The following is a 19,790-nucleotide window of genomic DNA, read 5'->3' as shown; positions in this document are numbered from 1 at the left end:
GATGTTCTGCGCAAGAAAATCGGTGAATGGTATTCTGGAGGCGCTGCGTTAGAGTGCCTCGAGCGTGCAGCGGAGGCGAACGAGTGCATCAAGTCACGTCACACGTGAGACATGAGCGCCATCTGGCAGTTTTTTTAAAAAAGCGAAGCACGCGGCTCAGAGGTGATAAGGCGTAGAACGCAAGGCGACGGGTAGGTGCCACCACCGTGTCGTCTTAGCAAAGCGTTGGAAACACTCGCCTGTTCGTGCAAGCGTTGCATGGTCAGCAAAGCGTGATAAACGCAATGATCTTTAGAATTACTTATGTATGCCTTTTCTAGTAAAAGACGCACATACAGAATATATACGTGTTTTAATGGTGCTTCAGATATGCGCAATAATTGCTTTTTAATTGACAATTGCACAAGTATGAACGCTGAAGCTCGAGCAACATTGGTGGGCGCTGCGGATTGAGTCGGCCGTTTGGGACAACGTCTGGTGCCGTTCAATGTACCCGGTACCGTTACGAGTGGAAAAACAGACAAAAGTACAGACAGACAGACAGATCAAAAGTTTTGCGTCGAAGATCCCCAAGAAAGACTATTGTCTTTAATAATTATGTATTTCACTTAAAATACGTTCCACAGAGCAGGTGCCACACAGGCCTCAGTGCTCATTCGTTGTCGCTGCAGATAAAATCCGTTATCATTGACAGCAAAGGTAGAAAATAGACTACATTAGACTCAGGTGGAACGTCAATAGACTCAGGTGGAACGTCAAGCACTTTGACTTGTAGCCCACCGCGTACACCAATTGATTTATTGAGGGAGCATTCGGAGGGCGATTTGCGAGCATATGGACTACGTTCGAATGCCTGTCACGCTTGTAAAAAGGCTATGTGCGCCTTATTGCATTGTGCGTGCGCATACTAGGCTCTCACAACATGCGCGAAAATAGCGAATCAACTGGAATTGTTAATGGATGTGCGTAGATGTGGAGCCAATGTAGTGAGACCATACGCGTCACACAAAATGTCAGTGGGAGCGCGCTTACTTCATAAACGTGAACATTAATGTTGGATAAACTCTGGCATAGTTTATTAATCAATAATGTACTTGGACAGAATTATGGCATACATAGAAGAAAAGCGTCTTATTTAGTTGAATTTTTATAACACCGAATAGCCTACAGTAGGAAAGGCGTTCCCTTTTATTTTCACGTTCGATTTGTTATCGTAAAAGACTCCATGAAGAAGCTCATTCAAAACTTCAATATAAGTGATTTGTCAATATTGCGAGAATCTTCATGGTGACGTCTTTCCCTGCAACGTTGATGCTGCGTGGCATCGGCGCAGCGTGTATCGTCTGGTTTTTAGCGTTGCTCAGCATCTTGATGGGCCGCGGAAAATGCACATTTTATGACTACCGTAACACTTGTTTCGCATTGTATTTTCGCAAATTCAGCATTGCATAGGCTAATAAGCTTCCTATCTACTTTTAGGAAGTTGCTCTAACAAATTTCAGTGTAGGTTTCTTCGAAAGTGTTCACCTTCTACATTTGTTTCACATGGCAGGCACAATGCATTTACTTGGTACAGATATACCCATATTCAGCAAGTGAGAGTGTTTCGAAAGGTATACGTATGTCAGAGATGGACGATAAAGAGAAAAAAAGAGTGCTTAGCGGTTGCTTCGTACGCACGGCTTTGTAGCAAGGGCATAGCCAGATATTATTTTCGGGGCAGCACCAACTTGGCCTCAGGGGTTGCAACCCCTTGAAATGGTATTTTTTGCTCTCTATGTCACGTCGAAGAAAGTTTCGGGGGGCTGGGGGCACGGGCCAGATGTGACACCTCCTGGCTACGCCCCTGCTTCGTAGTGTGGGATGTATTTTGTTCAATAGACGGGCATTTTATGGCGATAAGTTGTACGTGGCATATTATCGAAGAGAGAGAGAGAGATAAACAGGGGGTAGAACTTCTTTATTAATATTTTCAGTTGAGCTAAGAGCATGACAGAAACTTTTAGTACGGGTACTTTAGGATAATTTCGGCAATGTGTCGAGCCCGCTGTATATGACTCGGAGTACCGTCGCGGGGGCATCATCCCACAGATCTGTTTTGCGTCGAGAATAGAGGAGCGTAGGCAAGAGAGAGAAGAGGCTTGCGGGCACTCGATCGTTACACAGAACACTGATGGTGACCTGTCAAAGCCAGGATAACATCCTTCGTCTTGCCAGAGTTTATTCCACATATTTCTGCTCATTCATTATTTATGTCAAGACATTGCTAGGTTTTGTTGAACAAGACCATAAAGACCTAGTCTGCTGATGGTGCGTGTGAAATCGAAGTTATCTTCCACTTTCGAATGAATCTTTGTAGGCGTTCATGCAGTGGTGCGTAGTTTATTTCTATGCCCTATATCTACACCTGATATCAGGCTAAAAAATGCAGGGCTACCGGAAGTGCTAGCAGCAGCAATACTGTGGCTAGAGTCATCTAGTGATACCTTCAATCACACGCTGGACTAGCGAGCTTCAGAAGCATTCTCATGCACATGCCTGTTTTTGCTGAAGGCAAAAGAAAAAAATGAACTGAGTGCAAACAATTACCTCGCACGTCGTGCTTTGCACGAGCAGCAAAAAAAAAATCGGCCCTTTGTGACAACACCTGCACGACCACGATAGTCATGTTTTTCGACGCAGAATGATGCCATCCATAAAATTTTATAATAATAGACTAAAGTGGCACTATCGTCTATGGGAGGTGCGACACATGGCCATTCAGCAAGCACAGGAAATTTAGGTAGTGCGCAGATTTGTCGAAGCTTCTTTCTGTAAGCTATGAACGGCTTGGTGAGACCTGGAGCCAAACTGTTGCAAGACAAAATTTACCGAACCTTTCAGCAGTTCTACTTCACCACCTTCACCCGTCCAGGCATGAAAATTCAGGCGATATCACTAGCTTCACTTTGAGCCATTCTTTTATTTGAAACAAGGGTAAACACAGCAGGGAACCAAGCTACGAGTGTGTTGGAACCTACAAGCTCATAGCATTGGCAAATACTTGCACTAAGCATGTATTCCTATTGGGGCTCAACAATCACAATGCCAGAGTTCTGTCTAATAAATATTGTAGGATACTGTCTGGTACTAACTGGGCAAATGAACGCTACTTGTTTTAAAACTACCGTATTTCACTGACAACATGCGCATAGACAAACGGTGATACAGGGGTCCGAAGCTATACGACCACGCGGGATTGTCGCAGCCGCCTAAAACGCCGCTCGCGCCATCCCGTGACTATGATTTTCCATCTGTCCTCTCTGTTCCGGCCCGGTATGTTCGTCTCGGCTAGGAGAGCGACGCAGGAGGCGGCGACGCACGCGATCCACAACACGAACACTCCCAGCACGTCGTCGAGGGTCAGCGTGGACGCCTCTTCGGGACCCGAAGATGCAGAAGAGCCCCCTCCACAGGAACCCATGTCGCCCATGGCGATGCCCCACCAGTAGTTGACCAGTCCGGCTTCGAGAAGTCGTCGAATGCTGCGTGACAGGCGAGGCTCTACAACTGAATTTCCATGAAATCCAGCCACTCAGCCAGTAAGGCTTGTTGTTTTGGCAAGTTGGTTATTGTCAATGGGGTGCATAGTAGCACAAATTTAGAAAACACAGATAAAACAAAAGAAGTTGGAGGGAGCAGAAAGGTTGGGCGCTAAACTTTCAGTTACCTTTAAATAACAAAAGAAACGTACCCTTACATGCACACTCTATAGCCTGAAGATGTGGGTCTCGTCATCGTGAGACCAATATAATAGGCAGAAGCAACGACACAATAGCGCGATAGTTATTGGAGGCGGTTCACATTAAGAAGAGGGGCATGGGTTGCATTAGTGTCCCGTCTGTTTCACTTTACAAGCATGAGCTGCAGCTTCTTGATAGGCGATTGTGGCCAGTGTCTACCGATTTTGACGTAGGCATGCGGAGTGAGTTGCAGTCTGGGGCCCTGTCCTTTTGAATCAAGAAATGAAGTATTCCACCCGACCTTTCTGTTCCCTTCTACTTCTTTTGTTTTCTGCGTTTTTTTTAAAGTTTGCGCTACTATGTACCTCCACTTGGTGTTTAATTAGTCGCAGAAGCAATGAGTGACATCATCTTTTCTTATGTAAGCATTTCCGGCTGATAAGTCACTTCTGGTTTTTTTTAGTATTGAGAAAATGCCTATCAAAATAAAACTCACTTCCTTTGTTTTGATACAGGTTAAAAGTGAAGTTTGACACACATGATGCCGGAGCAATTATAATACTTAAAACAAGGACCCTAACTGTCAGTATAATTAATCAAAGTTTATTAATTTATTGAAAAAGAAGATTAATTTTATGTGAGTATATCTCAAATTATTGACACTTCGTGTAGCAGAACTCAACCACAATCTTTTTTTTTATGTGGCCTCTGCGTTAAGCTACTGCTGCGCGAAGTTCAGCCAAGGTACACAGCAGGGCTGTATTCCTTGGGTGCGACTACCACACACTCAAGGAAGGCATTGTGGTCACCTTGATTTTTTTTTTTTTCGAAAACGTCGTGTGACTAGGAGAAACAACTGGGAAAGGTATTGAACATCTTCCGCTATTTCTACGAGCAAACTATAAAGAATCAGCAAGGTTTAAGGATTGTTGAAGGTTGCACTGTTCGAATTTTTAGCTTGCAAAGGCATGCACATTGTAAAGTATGATGGCGATATTGAATGTGATTCTCGCACCATGAACAGTACAGAGGCGACTTTCTTAAAGAGCGACACGTAAGCAAAACACATACATTTTGTTGATGTTCTTGAACAGCTCGGGGTCAATGTCCTTGCGAGCGAAGCTGTTTAGAGGATGAGACACAAGTCCCTCACGGGCCATGTAGTATTCGGCGCCCACAAAGTCTTGGCACTTCGATGACACCTGGAAGAATACATGCGAACACAGTGCATGTAGAAAGAAAGTCACAGCCTTGCCTCAAAGGCGAAGCAATGAACGCGATAGCAACAAATCGGAAGGTGACGCACAGAATGGCAAGCAGATCGAAACGTGCCCCGCGTTTCTCACGCGCAAAGGACGCACGAAACATACTCACAAGTACAGATTAACGCGAATAAGCGTCTCAGTTGTTACTTCGCTGTGTCTGAAAACCGCGCCCTTTTCGCAAATGGAGGCTGTGCAACGATTGCAGTGACCTTTGTACGCCCGGTAACTACAACAGAATATTTCCGACGAAATTCGAAGGCTAGCCAAGACGATCGATTCTCCTCACTGCAATATAATGGCACGTGATCGAGCATAGAGCCCCTTATTCTCTACGTTGGCCAAAGTACGCGTGAGTGATGAGAGCCGCCGCGCGCTCACTGCGCCATCTTGCTGATAATGCTGAAAACGCGATAGTCCCCTGCCCCTCAAGATGCCTGCCGAGAGCGGTAAGTGGTAGACATAAAGTTTCTCACAATCATACCTAGAGGAAAATCTGGTGCTAGTGAGCTGCTGGATGCAAAGGAATGACGGGATACGTGAGCTTCAAACTTGACTCGGATTTGTATACCTTGAAGACGCGTCTGGCTTCACATTAAAATGATTGATTTCTTACTAAAAGAGAACGTAATAAGCTATTTATTTGTGTCGCTGCAAATAAACGTGTTTTATTTAACACTGGAACCTTTTGCGTCTATGTACAATTTTAGGAAGCGTAATAAGTAACCAATGGTGACTAAACTTGGCAGGCAGACGACAAAGCGAGTGTTCTTTCCACCGCGTTTATGTCGTCTGTTTCTTTCCTTCGCCGTTTGATTGTGCCGTCAAGGTGAGTGGACTTTTACTATTGATTAAAATACGCGTGAACGAGATCCGCCTATGAATGTTTTGTTTTAAAGAAGCTTCGTTTACGCAGTCGTATTCGCTTTGGAGCCGAAGCCTCACTCAACACCAGCCAACACAAGCCTTGCAGACACATATACCGTCATTCCCAGCGCTCCGACATCACCCCTTAAGAAATTCGCATAGACGGTGGCGCCACACTTCTCTCTAGGTATTTGTGAGAAACTTTATGGTGGTAGCTATGGCTAGCTTGCCGTTGGAAAGTTGAAGGAGGTACCTCTTCTTGGCTCAGTGGTTAACACCTCGCATTCACGACGCGGAGATTCCACGTTCCACGCCCACGCCAACACCAGTGGCGAAATCCAGCCGAGAGTGTACATATAATTGCTATCGCAATAAAAACTGTGCGGCTGGAGACTGCAGACTCAAAGCCGAAGCAAAGACATGCACTGAAATTCGGTGAAGAGCTTTTTGTAGGTGTAAGAACAGCAGAGGAACAAAATGCCGGGATATTAACCAGTATATGCAGAGAAATGATACGTTAAAGACAGAGAGTTTAAATTGTAGACTTTCCTTTTCCTAGCCTGCATAGGAAAAGAACTAAGGGGAAAAAAAATAAAGCAATGAAAGGGAGGAAATGTGTAGAAAAGGACTTTGAAAAAGAAAAAAAAAGCTGGCACACTCTCACTTTTCATTGATTTCATTGATATGTGGTGTTTAACGCCTCGGAACCTCCATATAATTATCAGAGATGCCTTAGTGGAGGGCTTCGAAAATTTCGACCACCTGGAGTTTTTCGACGTGGACCGAAGTCTGAGCAAATGGCCTACAGAATTTTCGCCATCATCAAAACTCACACTCTCAGTCAAGCTCGAGAATGTGACAGTCGTTTAGCCAGTCCGGTTGGCTGCAGAAACTTCAGCAATGCCTTCGTCACTTTTTGGTTGGAAGCTCCAACGTTACGGCACACCAAAAGTGATTATTCGGAAAGCGGCCTGTAATAATCAAAATAGACAATTACACACCAAGGAAAGGAATGGTGGCGTTTTAATGTTGAGCGTACAAAAAAAGAGTTTGAGAGAGAGGGTAATCAGAGAGAATCACAGTCTCACTCCCCACAGTCACAATGTTGCTTTAGGCCTATAACATCTGGTGTAATTACGTTGTCTTCATGAATTCACCCAAAGTCTTTTCGCTTTCTTCCGCAAAGACACAGTCTTCGTATACTGCACACTCCAACACACGACCGGATATTGTATGAACTCGGCACACAGGCCACTCATGTAATTCATCTGTTGTGGACCTAAGCATGTAAAGTGAAGATCACTTGAATTACTGAACTGAGCTTCCACGCATGCTAAATGACTGCAATAATGTATGAACTTTGCTATTTTTCTGTTTTAGTATGCCGTATGACAGATCTCGTAAAATTAAAAATGGCCACTCGTATTAGGTGATGTCGTAAGATGACAGGCAAGTAGCCCCATATCATGATACGACAGTATGACTGTAGCGCATAGTTCGCGACTGTCGCCACTTCGCTGTGCAAAAGCGACCCCTCGCATTCACTTTAGCTCGCCTTGTCTACATACGCATGTCGGTAGTAACCATTTGGCACTATCGTCCTGGAGTCATCAATGATGAATGTGACGAAGTTATTGTTAAAACTTTTCAAGACAATAGACTTGCACAAGACGCTGTAAGGTGATGGTGATGTCATGTATCGCCCAGTACTAGCGCACTGTGGTGTCGTGTGCCTCTGCTTTTGTCTTTCTCTTTCTTTCTTTCGATTACTAACTTTCAAACTACGTCATCTTTTTCCATTGTCTAGATGGGCGGGCAAAGTATTGCCTACTGGTGCACATCCATATGTTTTCTTGTTTTCTTTCCCTCTCTTCCTTGCTTCACTCCTTCATGGCGATAAAGTGTTTGGCTATGGTTATATGTCAGTTAAGTTTAGTGATAAAAAATATGAGGTTATATGCATGTCATAATCCTCAGATCACATATATCATGCTGTAGTAAAGAGCTCCGAAAGCTCGACCATCTGGTGTTCTTTAACGTGCGACAAATTTGCGTAGCATCCTGATCTCCAGCATTCCAGTTCCATTGAAACGTGTTCACCGTGGCAAACATTGAAGCCATGATTGTAGGGCCGTCAGCAGAGCGCCGTAACGACTAATCCACCGAGGTGGACGAGTGAACTTTCTAATACACTTTTCGTTGGAAGTCTGTGCTTGTTTATGTTGCATGTTCCAGTCCGTTGTCCATAGTAGTGGTAGCCTTCCCACCTGGAAAGCTAGAGACGTCGCGTCGCTGATTATGGCAGCACGTCCTTGAGCCACCTTTTCCAGGAGGGCCCTGCCGTAGAGCTCCTGCACCGGAACAGCGGTGCCTCTCTCTCGGATGGTGCGGCCGATTTGGCGCTGATCTGGATTGGTTGAATTCTGTGGAAATCGTTCAGGTGCTTTTTAAGGTTGTGTGGGCGGATTTAAACAATAGGTATGAAAAATGCAAAGACGCCATTCCCTACGCGCATTAACCATCGTCTCCGCTTCGTAGTAGTACTTAAAAAACTGGCGCAATTGGTTTGCCCGGAAACGAAATTGTACAGGGGTAAAGTGCGAACGTGAATGTGTACGAGCAAATGATAATGACAAAAATAAGCAGATGCCTTGCTTGACCTAACTGACTAGGCGTGTTTCATTAAAATGTGCTGCTGCGGCACAATAGGATATGCTCAGCCAAACAGTGCCTGCGTGGAGGCAACGACTTTTAGAGCGCACCCAACGCAAGTTCTTCGCCCCATCTCGCTATTGGTAACAAAAACGCGCTACCGTTTCGGAGCTCCGAAGAGCGCCAAACGGTATATGATGCATATAAATGTCTTGTCGTTAGCATCCTCGCCAAAGTACGTTTCGTGGCATACCGGTTAGCATCGCGCGTTGTGATTTGAGTGGTCGCTGGTCCGAGGCCGTGTGGCAGGATCTTTCCTTCTCGTTTTTCTCGTTCGATAGTCTTTCTTGGGGCACTTCGACGCAAAAACTTTGGTCTGTCTGTATATAGGTCTGTCTCTACATTTGCCTGATTGTCCACCGTAACAATTCCCTAGACTGTCAGCCTCAACTGCAGCGCCCACCAATATTGCTCAAGTTTCAGTATTCCCACTTGTGTCATTGGCAACTAAAAAGCAACTATTGCGCATTTCTGAGGCACCACAACAACACGTCAATGATTTGTATGTGTGTCCTTATACTAGAGAAGGCACACATGAGTAATTCTAAAAGCCATAGCATTTATCACGCTGCACTGACAATACAATGCGATGCTCATAAAGGCAAGTGTTTCAACGCTAAGAACTAAGACGACACGGTGGTGGCACCTGCCTGTCACTTTGCGTTCTACACCTTATCGCCTTCGAGACAGGCGGGCACGCCTTCCTTCGTTTTCGAAGATAACTGCCAGATAGTGCTCGTGTCTAACGTTCCTCGATGCGCTCGTTCACCTTCAGTGCAAGGATTGAGACTCTCTAACGCAGTGTCTCCACAATGCAATTCACCAATTGTCTCAAGCATAACTTCAAATAAACGTTTTGTTCACTCTCTCCACACGCAAGACTATTGTCTTTCGACGACATTTGCAGTGAAACATGCAGATACGGGGCAAATTTTTGTTTTGCAATCCTTTTTAATATATTTTACAACGTTATATCTATGACAAAAATATTTCAGAGAAGCCATGGTGCACCCCGGCATAAAACACTTTCGTGTTATACATTTGGTTGAAGTGTTTTGTAATAAAATTCGAAAGTTCGAATCTCACAATATAGCTAGAAATTATCGGGTTTCTAAGTGTGGTCAAGGCGTGAAAATGCTAAAACTCTAGTTTCCTGCGAACGTATACTTACAGCTACAGTTGCCACATATGATGTTCCGAGCCACATATATGGCACCGTCTGTGGTCGGTCTACAAGGTCTTCGGCACTCTCGATCTTTCGCACTTCAGACTTGATCATGAGGCAAGCACGCATGTGTCCACAGAAGGCGTTCATCAGCACTAATGTGGCCAGCCACCAGACTGCGCTGAGCAGACGTTGAGCTCCTCCTCGAGCAGGTTCCGTCGTTGCTGAACAGCGTAGTAAGAAAAGACAAAAAAGGGCGAAACTTTGTATAGCCAATCGTAGTATAATATAGTGAGGGCTCCGTGAAAGGGAAGTGAGGGGAAGAGGAGTCAGAAGAGGAGAGAGGGCGTGACGAAATCGCTAATGAACAATTCTCTGCAGCCCAGGATATCAAATAGCCTGCACGTTTAGAACACCAGCGTTTGCTTGCCTGTTGACGCCAGCATCTCCCTAGGGCAGGTGCAGCACTGATCCGCATTTCTAGCTACAGCCTCAACGTTTAGTCAGACTTTGTACAATTTTTTATTACTGCTCACTTTTTAAGAAAAAATTTCTAAGGGCCTCGCGAAGTCCCAAAAGTGCTCTTTTTTAATGGTCAACTTTCCTTCTGAGCCTTCTTTTGACCATTTCACATCTATCTCTTCGAATTTGTACTCGGGACAGGAAAATTCTGAGAAAAGACACTGGAAAAATATGATCATATTGTCGATATGAGTAAATACACCGCCTATCGCTTAGTCAGAGTACAGTGTGCATGCAAAGAAATGCGAGCAGTGTGGCACCAGTATTATCTACTGCGTCACACTTTTCAATTTATTGTAGCTTAAATGGCAGCAAAAGTCACTGAAGTCATCCTTGATACAATCAATGACAATTATAGCACCTTTTCATTGCTACCAAAACCAGAACGTGATGTAAACAGAGGGCCAAGCTGTTCGAATTTCTTTTCATATTCTTGTGCAATATTCCCCCAATACAGAAAGCCAGCGTCTACCCGGTGGTGCTATGTGCTGAACCAATACTTGCAGAATTAGATGCGGGTGCTCTATCACTTGACCACACCTGCGGTATTCCATGAGGTGCCCCAACCGTTCCTATGGCATCAGGCAATAAATGCTGTATCGCCCTTTTCTGTTACTGTTACATCAATCATATCGGTACCCAATCGTCTGTTCTGCAGTATCAGTCATCGTCATGTGCCATATAATTTACAAATCAATAGCACCACCCCGCACTTCGTAAGTTGTATGTGCGAGTGAAGAACCTGCGAAGGCTGCAGATGGCCGCAGCTCAAAGAGAGTTGAAAAATGCCAGCCGGTGGAGTTGAAAATGCCAGCCGGCTCCATCGAGCGGAGGAGCATCATTGGGTAACAGTAACCACCCTCCTATCATAAAAGTGTGCAACAGCGAAAAGCTGTTGCGCACATTTATGATAGGAGAGTGGTTACGCGCGCTTTCCATGCACAAATTAGTCGATGACTCGTACCCTTGTACGTGCTGTGTTTTCACCGCTTACTTCGCGTTCAAGCGATAGACGACAGGAAAACCACTTGGTTCGCTGAAGAGGCCACATTTCCTCAAGCTGGCGTCTCATACATTTAGCCTAATTATTAAAGAATATTTGTTAGTATCATATAATTTATTGATATTTATTTCACATTGAAAGTTTGCAGTGTTGCGTAAGGAATCGGCGCAATGGCAGTTAAAGCCTGAGAAAACAATGATCCCACATATAAAAAACCAGCCATACATGAGAAAAAATAAACATACGCCTCTAAAGCAAGCACATTCCGACTTTCCTAGAAATAGAGCCACTAGCGTGGTTGCGAATGACGCACGAAAGATATTGAACCTTATGCGCAGCTTCATATACACATCTAGAGAGGAAAAACAAAAGCATCAACCCCCCCCCCCCCCCCAAAAAAAAAAGCTGCTATAGTCCTGTTCGGTTTAATATTCTGAACATTCGATATCGCAGTCATAGCTGCATCCTTGCGGTGAAATTGTGGCTCTTTTTTCTTTTAGGCATTATTTTTATTTTCTCATTCTCGAAGTTCAACTACACGCTTCCCTGCGGCCTCTAAAATTATCTGATAAACATAAGCTTGAGCAAAAGAAAACCCTATTACCTTCGAGGAAAAGGTTCTCTACGTACATCCACGTTGCATCGCTGATGCTCCGGATAAAGGACATTCTCTTTTGGGACTTGTAGGCTTGCACGTGATTGAGCAGAGCTGTCACCACGGACACCATAATCAAAGCTATGCTGAGGAACATCCACACCTGTGATGTCAATAAAATTTATTGATGTGCGTGTGTGAGCTTACTTGGTCCCCCTTATATAGGCGCGCAACAATTGAACGAAGGACGAAGAGGCACCTACAGGTGCAGGCTTCAAACGGAAGATTATGTCTAAGCAAGACGCATATATCGTATGTAACAAACAGAAAGTAGTCAAATTATAGTGCAAACACTCGGTTCACAGACAAGCGTTCACTGCTCAGTTCACCTATATCAGTTGAAAAGTTAGCCCATGTCCGTCTCTTTTTGTCCTTCGTCCAAATGTTTTTCGGTTAACGGCGGAAAATTATTCAGAAGGGGCAACTCGTCTACGTTTACGATTAACGGTGGAGAATCGTTCAGAGTGGGAACGGAGGCATTTCCTGTGTGCCTCAGTCAGTTTCGCACAAGAGACGTGACCAGCCAATCTTTGACCATACGATGATTTCATGCGTTGACGTCATCGCTGCACTTGACGTTACGTAGTTCATACGGACATATGCATTCTATCACGAATTGTAGAGAACTGTGACGCCATGGTGGCGTCCCATGATGACGTCCTACCATGATGATGGTTTTTGGCGTCAGTCGTGCTGACACCGAGGCTGGTGGTCCATTTAAGAATTTATTGAGCCCTTTAAACTCTTTCACTTTGATACGGAAAATTACTTCGTTGAATTTTGTAGCAGTTTTAGACTTGTGTCCTTAACCTACTTTTTTGAATGGCTTGCTCAGAGTCTCATTTAAGAAAGCTACACGTCTTAAGACTAAATTAAGAATACTCGCCATCCAGTCAAAAGCCATGATATATCCAAAGACGCTGCTCTGTTGCGAGCTCTCGCGACCCGCCAAGATGCGCAGTTGCTCCATGTAGAACACGGTCGAAGGCTTAGCGATCTCCAGGCGTTCCGAGGCTGGAAAAAATGGTCCCATGGCCAGGTCACTCTCCTGGAAAAATTAATACGTAAGTGGAGACGGTGTTATCAGGTGGCACATGCAGTTTCTTCCTTTTGAAAAATAGTCATGTTTCAAACTCTAGCATGTTCCATTGGTGCGACGTGATTTCCTTCTTTATTTGTTTTTATTCCTACAAAAACAACAAATTGTGCAAAGGCAAAAAACTTGTAAACCTGAAAGCAGGCGCCTCCTTTAAATACATTACGGCCAGCAGCAGGCCATATACATACATTGTAAAAAGGGAAATTCGAAAGAGAGAAAGAAAAAAATATACCGACACAAAAAAAGAAAACGTTGCTCGCACTACTGGCGCAACGCCAGAACCAACAGCGGAGCTAGTCTTCAACCAAGATCGGAAGCTTTTGCTGGTAGATGCCGTTATGGTTAATAAATGACTTTTTGAAAGGGGAAAAGGAAGAGGTAAGTGCAGTTCCGTTACTACTTCTCTCTCAATGGAGGGCACCTCCACAGTTCTGCGCAGGGGATGGGGGTAAGAAGGGATTAGGAAAAGATAGGGAAGAATTAAAGGTATAGTGATAGAGATAGGCTTGGCTATCTTTCTCTGGTGTCAGTAGGTTGCCCCCTCTACCAAAAAATGTCACGTGGTTTCGACGGGACATACCACGTGGCTACCTGTGACGTGATGCCTTGATTTCGATTGTGGTTCCTGATGGGGAAGGAAAAAAAATCATTTCTTTTTTCATTTACTTTTGTAACTTCTCTCTTTCATCATTGTTTATTCCCCTTACCCTTTACCCAGCACAGGGTAGCCAGCAAGTCTGAGAACTGGCTAACCGTCATCGGCCATACCATGCTGAATGCGCCGGTTCTCGTCCGATCACCAAAGCTAAGAGCTGGCTGACCTCCCGGTCCTTTCGTTTTTCTTCACCTACTCCTCCTCCTGGCGGGAATGTCTCACATGACCAGTCGTTTGTGATTTTATTCATGTGACCTGCACTTACATGATGTTACTCGATTTTTGGCACGGTCGAGATTAGTTAGGTATTGTGCATGATTTCCGTCCCGTAACTAAATGTGACGTGTCACAAGGTTTTAGCTCCGTGATTCTTTTTACAAGCGGTTACAGCTTGTCACATGTTTCTTGACTAGCTCGTACGAGTACCTCGAGTCAAGTGACCAGTCGTTGCATGCGTTATGACGAGAACGTGTCATGTGAGTAGTTGTTGCGTTATGGTATTTGATTTTAGTCAATAACTAATCGCACAGTGTTACACGATATTAGCAACGTGGCTAGCTGTTACGGGATCTTGCTCGACCTTATTTCTGGGACTAGCTGATCCTTGCTTTGGGCAGTGACATGTCATGTTACTAGTTGTTACGTGGCGTTACATAATTTTTAGTCATGGTACTAAATGTTATATGATTTTTAGGGGTGTCACTTGGTGTTACGTGATTTGACCCGTTTTTCAGTCACGTGATTAGTTACGTGATATCTCGTGATTTCAGTCTCGTACCTCGTTACTTAAACGTTGTTTCTTATTCCTGTCGCCAGTTTTAACGCAATGTTACGTGATTTAAGCTTATGACTGAATGTAACCCGAAGCCGCGAAATTCACGTTTCCTTGACTAGTTATAACGTTATGTCACGCCAAGTACTGACGCGGCTACATCGGCAACGTGATTACGTCGGCGAGACGATATTTCCTGGAAAGGATGCGGCAACACTTGCACGGCGTACTTAGTTTTGATGCAGCACGAAACGTTCTCGCAGAACACAAGGAGAAGATTAAACATCGCTTCAACTTTGACGCCACCCGGGTCATCGAAAAGGAAAGTGGCCGCACCAATGGCAGTTCTTAGAATCTTGAGATATCCAATCACCTGGAAGTATTTACAGCTCAACTGGGACCATTGAGATGTAAATGGAGTATGTAAATGGTCTCCGGAACCAACGGAGAAGACGTATTAGCAGCAAGGACGACGGAAGAGGGATAAAACCACTTAAAAAAAGCACCCGCTTCGGAGCCAGCCGGGCAGCCACCCCTTGGACAAGGTACAGAACGGGTCTTAGACATCAAATGCGACTGGTGAACGTGTTTATTCGTGTGACTACTTACGCATTGTTACGTCATTTTAAGTCGCGTGACATACTCGCGCCTCGTAGTTCTTGCCTTCCACCAAGGCCTGAACAACTTTAGCACGAGTTGGGGGAGGGGGGGGGGAGATATAAAAAAGCGGATGGTGCGAGCGCGTGATGGCTCATGCCTGTTCGCACTACCGGGGCAGCGAAAAACTTCACTTTGCTGATATTATTGTGTATCACGTGTATTATAAATCTTTTTGGACACACACATAGATACACATTATCACACTTGTAACACGAAATATCTTCGTCAAACACTTTATATGAGCTCTCAGTGCATAGATCAGGCAGAGTTAACAAATATAGGTTGAGTAATCTGGGGAGAAAATACAATTGGTAATGAATAAAGACTGTAAAGACATTGACATTACGTTTATACAGTAAGACACGTGATATGTAACATAAGCGAGTAGCCACACAGAAGAAAATTTGAGGAAAGAATGTTGTTTCCAAGTTTCCATCAAACCATGTTAACCCTGAATTTGCTTTCGCATTGGGCTGCCTATACAAGAAAATCAAGTTGTGCCATGCGAACCTTCATCAACTTCTAAGATCGTAGTATGTGGTACTAATGATAAGTGCTGGAGGGTAATGACGCAAGATCTCGGTATAAATATGAGAGACGTCGTAAAGGATGGCTCGGGAAATTTCGACCCCCTGCGTTGTTTAGCGTGCAGCTGAATTTCGGCACACGCCTCAAGCATTTGATCCTCCACAAGAAATGTCGCCACCACGGTTGTACGTGATACTGATTTTTCATTATCTCACATATTTTGCGTCTTGCATAGGGAACGTGTACACTAAGAACTAGAATATTCAACACACCTGTTCCTAAAAAGATGCACATTCTGTTCGCACTCAAAGAGTTTGTGATCAGCATTATCAGATGGGCTCCACTGGGGAAAGAAAAGGAACAAAACCATAAATTATGACGATTATTACAAGAGGCATGCGTATTATGCACAAAGACCCTGTTGCGGCCAGACGTTCAGTTAGAACCTATGTAAAGGCTCCTACTGCTCGTCATTGCCAGTCGCGCACTTCAAACCCCTTTTTCGTGTATAAACAAGAATAAATTTATAGTGAAGAAGTGAAAGCGAACTGGCAGACAATTCTACAACACCGATCCCACTGCAATAGAGGTTAAAACGAGAATGCCAGCTCACTTTTTTTTTCAGTGCCTGGGCTAGAAAATGAAGGGAGTGAAATCTTTCTGGAAAACACAGCTACGGTGTGTCTCGGTGTAAAGTAGGTACACCCCAGCATTTTTTTTTATAAGTGGCCATTGAAAGAAAATCCGGCAAATGTGTGCTGTATACGCATACAAGGTACGAAAAAGAATACATGTCTCACATTTCGATGTAGCATACCCATGCACCCCGTCCAGGAGCCGTCAGCCCGAGGACTTCCTGTGGTCACCTCCGGAGGTAGAGCGATAGTGTAACTGCAAAGTTGCAGTGCGATGGCTGACATGGGGGCTCGTTACTGTAGCATCGTTAGGGAATATTTCAATGCATGTAACCCAGGACACAACAAGACACGAACACAGTACGAAGCCGTGTAGGTTCTTATGTTCTTTTGCCTTGTTTTTGTCCACACTCAAACTAGCTACAGTAATATTGAGAGGCAAGTGATGTAAACTGATATGTAGGGTGTGGGAAGTGTTTTTGTGAGAAGTTACTTATTTAACTCCTTTGCGCACAGACCTATTGTATTTAATTTGCTTACTATCTCTCTGGTTAGTCTAATTTTTTATATTATCCCACGTCTCAGGTCATATTACGAGGTCATTTTGTGAGCCTCATACTGTGCATTTAAAACACGTGAATAAGAACGCTTCGTTCAAATAGCGAGTAAGACATTGATTATTAAAAACTATGATTTTCAGTGAACAATCCACCAGTGCAAACACTACCATGATAAAATTTCACTATTCTTGATATAGGGCAGTTTATTTCAGAAAAAAAATTGAAGTGAAGCTTCACATTTCTCATATATGGCACATTGTATGGTACTGAGAACGACATTATCAATTCACAACACCAGTTTTGGTAACGTAAAGAAAAGTACGAGGAGGAGATGCGTGTGTGTATAACTTGTTCTGTGTGCGAATGGGTTCCGAAGATAGCGAAGGTTTAAATGTCTAGGGCAAATTATGCTAGTTCTGCAGCAAAGATTGCTGAATATTTTCGTAATGAAAAGCGCACACTACCAATTAATATAACCGCCAACCTCACGATTCTCGAATTCAACCCTGGCTTTTCGTTTGTTACGTTCTTTTTGTGCTTCTCAAAATAGCTTCTCACTACTGACTATCGCTGGCTGAGTGATTTCAAAAACCTATTCATTTTCTATAAAATTAGAACTATCCTAATAACTTTGCTGAAGAGCAACAAGTCTAAATGGAGGTCCGTGCAACGCTCCAGCAAAAATGGGGTGCCGAATTTTCTTTCGGTCCTTCAACCCCGCCACTCTGCTTACGTGTCATCTGAACGGAACCAGTTTTTATTCTCAGGGTACCTAAATTTTTTCTAATAAAACTCTATTTCAGCGTCCATATCTTCGGCATTGTCGATTCTATACCCAAGATATACAAGCTTGCATTTCCATGAGCTGTTGTCTAGATACTGTTTTACGCGTTTAGAGTAAAGCATATCAGGACTTATCTTTAGACCTTGACTAAGATGAATGATCTTCCGTGGTTCACTGAAAAACAATAGATGCTGCAATGCTACAAGACGAAATTAACGTAGCCTGTCCCGTTTCGACGTAATTGTAGAAGCTATGGCCTCCCTCACTGGCTTTTGACCCGTATGTATATGAGGAGAATAGTTAGTAATACCAGCTGGTATAGTCACATATTGATCACCGAAAGCTAACTCCGGCAATTTTCGGAGTTCAATGCATTTCAACGGAATTCACTGGGTGCATTTGTATGCACGTTTGCGCCAATCAGGCCAAGTTTCAGGCTTGAAAGTTTCGCACAATCTTTTTAAACGCATTTTATAGCTTGTCTCTGAACGCTCACATCGCTTGCCAGAATTAATGGCAAAATTGTGTGTGTGACGTTGATTTTCGTAAAGCGCAAGTGATGAAACTGATGCACCATTGCAGCGTTCGCTTGCCTGCTATCAATTCTGTACTTTTGGCAGGCGATTCCTTGGTTGAGTATGTGATTTCCTTTTCTGTGTTGTTAGCCGTGTGACGGGGGACAAGTGGTGTTGCATTGTGGGCTTCACACGATTCGCAATATATTCACCTTAACAGCGTAAGCGTTTTAGCTGATCGTCGCAGGCTCAAACGTCAACGGCCCGGACAAGTAGTGTAATCTGGCGGTGTTATGCGCAACCAGGAAGGTTCGGGCAAGGTATTACGCCACACGTAGCAGCGCACATGGTTCTGTATGAAATGGAAATTGATTTTTTATTTTGGCAAAAAGCAAGTACAGCGCTTGAAAAGACGCCTGCCCCGCGTGAAGACAAAATCCCTAGAAAATTACACAACTATCAGCTTAAAACTAAACAGTGAACAAAGAAAAAAAGCATGATGAATTGCTACTTGGAAGTTACACGTGTCAAAATAAGTGACACTAGTTCAGGCAATGGCATCAATAAATTTTATTCATGTGGCTATCGAATGAAACACAGAATAAAAAACATAACCAAACCTTAATCCAATTTACATGACAAAAATAAGACATACGACAAACGAAGTTTCAATAATTAAAAAAACAAATACATATTTTTGGTTTCGTTTTCGGTATTGCAATTTTTCGATAAATAAAATTATTTTCTAATTTGTTGCGCATTTCAGCTATCGAGCGCGTGACAAGAGTGTCGCCGCAGCATACAAGCACCATTACCCTGAAACTGTAAAAAAAATCACCGGACTTGCCCTTTATTGTTGCCGTTGCAATTGTAGGTGTTTCCTTTTCCGCAACTCATTTTTTCTGGTATTTGCGAGGATTGTAACCCCATTCCTGCTCCTACTACCGACATTACTGGTGATCAATGTTTTGAGATTATGTTACGTACCAGTAAATATTTAGTACACCTCATATAATTGTTGGATGGTCTCTAATATGTTTTATAATGTTTACCTGTACTGTATAGCTCTTTGATATCCCCTCCTTAATCCTTCAGTCCTCCGAGTAAAATAAATTAAATCAAACGAAATGCAAAAGACAAACCATGCAAGTTTGCTTGGAAGTCTCAGACACTAACTTGAAATGGAGCGCTTGGACGAGGGCGTTGAAGACGTTTCCCACCGTACCGTTCAGAAGGTACTCGCCGTTGGGGCCACGCCTGATATTTGTGTGTGGGCTGTACTGCGTAGAAATAATTATAGACACAAGAACAGTGAGGCAAGTTCTGGTCTTTTCCATGGCATGAATTGCCACTTCAGCAACAATGTAGGAGCAATAGACGACGAAAACAACAGTCGTATTCTGGGCAGAAGATTGACTTCACGTCGTGGCCTATCGTGAACCATAGAGACTCGAAGTTTGTCCACGCTTAAATGCACGCACTTTACTGTAAGACGCATAAGCGAATGTAAAACGTGGCCCGGTGGCAAAGAGGAATGCCTCTCCTCCCACCGGCCCACTTTTTGAATTCGCTTATGCGTCCTTCAGTAAAGTGCGCGCCGGGTCTATTGTGAACACGATGTCTTGCCCATGTCTTGGCTAAGCTGCAGGCATATCTACTCCAGCAGTAGTCCGT

The 19,790-nt window shown here is 43.9% G+C and overlaps 2 protein-coding genes across 2 annotated transcripts; both read right to left on the bottom strand.

The window, feature by feature from the left end:
• Positions 1 to 3,125: 3,125 nt before the first annotated feature.
• Positions 3,126 to 9,948, bottom strand: LOC119165059 (uncharacterized). The gene is made up of 4 exons (XM_037417252.2): positions 9,735 to 9,948; positions 8,119 to 8,274; positions 4,794 to 4,924; positions 3,126 to 3,524 (listed from the first exon to the last, which is right to left on the bottom strand). The coding sequence occupies exons 1-4, from the start codon at positions 9,876 to 9,878 to the stop codon at positions 3,221 to 3,223; spliced, it is 735 nt and encodes a 244-aa protein (XP_037273149.2). The 5' UTR covers positions 9,879 to 9,948; the 3' UTR covers positions 3,126 to 3,220.
• On the bottom strand, positions 9,884 to 19,525 carry LOC142772266 (putative glutamate receptor). Its single transcript, XM_075874466.1, has 4 exons — positions 19,293 to 19,525; positions 16,423 to 16,513; positions 12,723 to 12,956; positions 9,884 to 9,952 (listed from the first exon to the last, which is right to left on the bottom strand). The coding sequence occupies exons 1-4, from the start codon at positions 19,451 to 19,453 to the stop codon at positions 9,884 to 9,886; spliced, it is 555 nt and encodes a 184-aa protein (XP_075730581.1). The 5' UTR covers positions 19,454 to 19,525.
• Between the last annotated feature and the right edge of the window lie 265 nt (positions 19,526 to 19,790).

Source organism: Rhipicephalus microplus, chromosome 9, assembly GCF_043290135.1.
Source record: "Rhipicephalus microplus isolate Deutch F79 chromosome 9, USDA_Rmic, whole genome shotgun sequence".
NCBI classification, from domain to species: Eukaryota; Metazoa; Arthropoda; class Arachnida; order Ixodida; family Ixodidae; genus Rhipicephalus; species Rhipicephalus microplus.
This window is presented reverse-complemented; position numbering and strand designations above follow the sequence as displayed.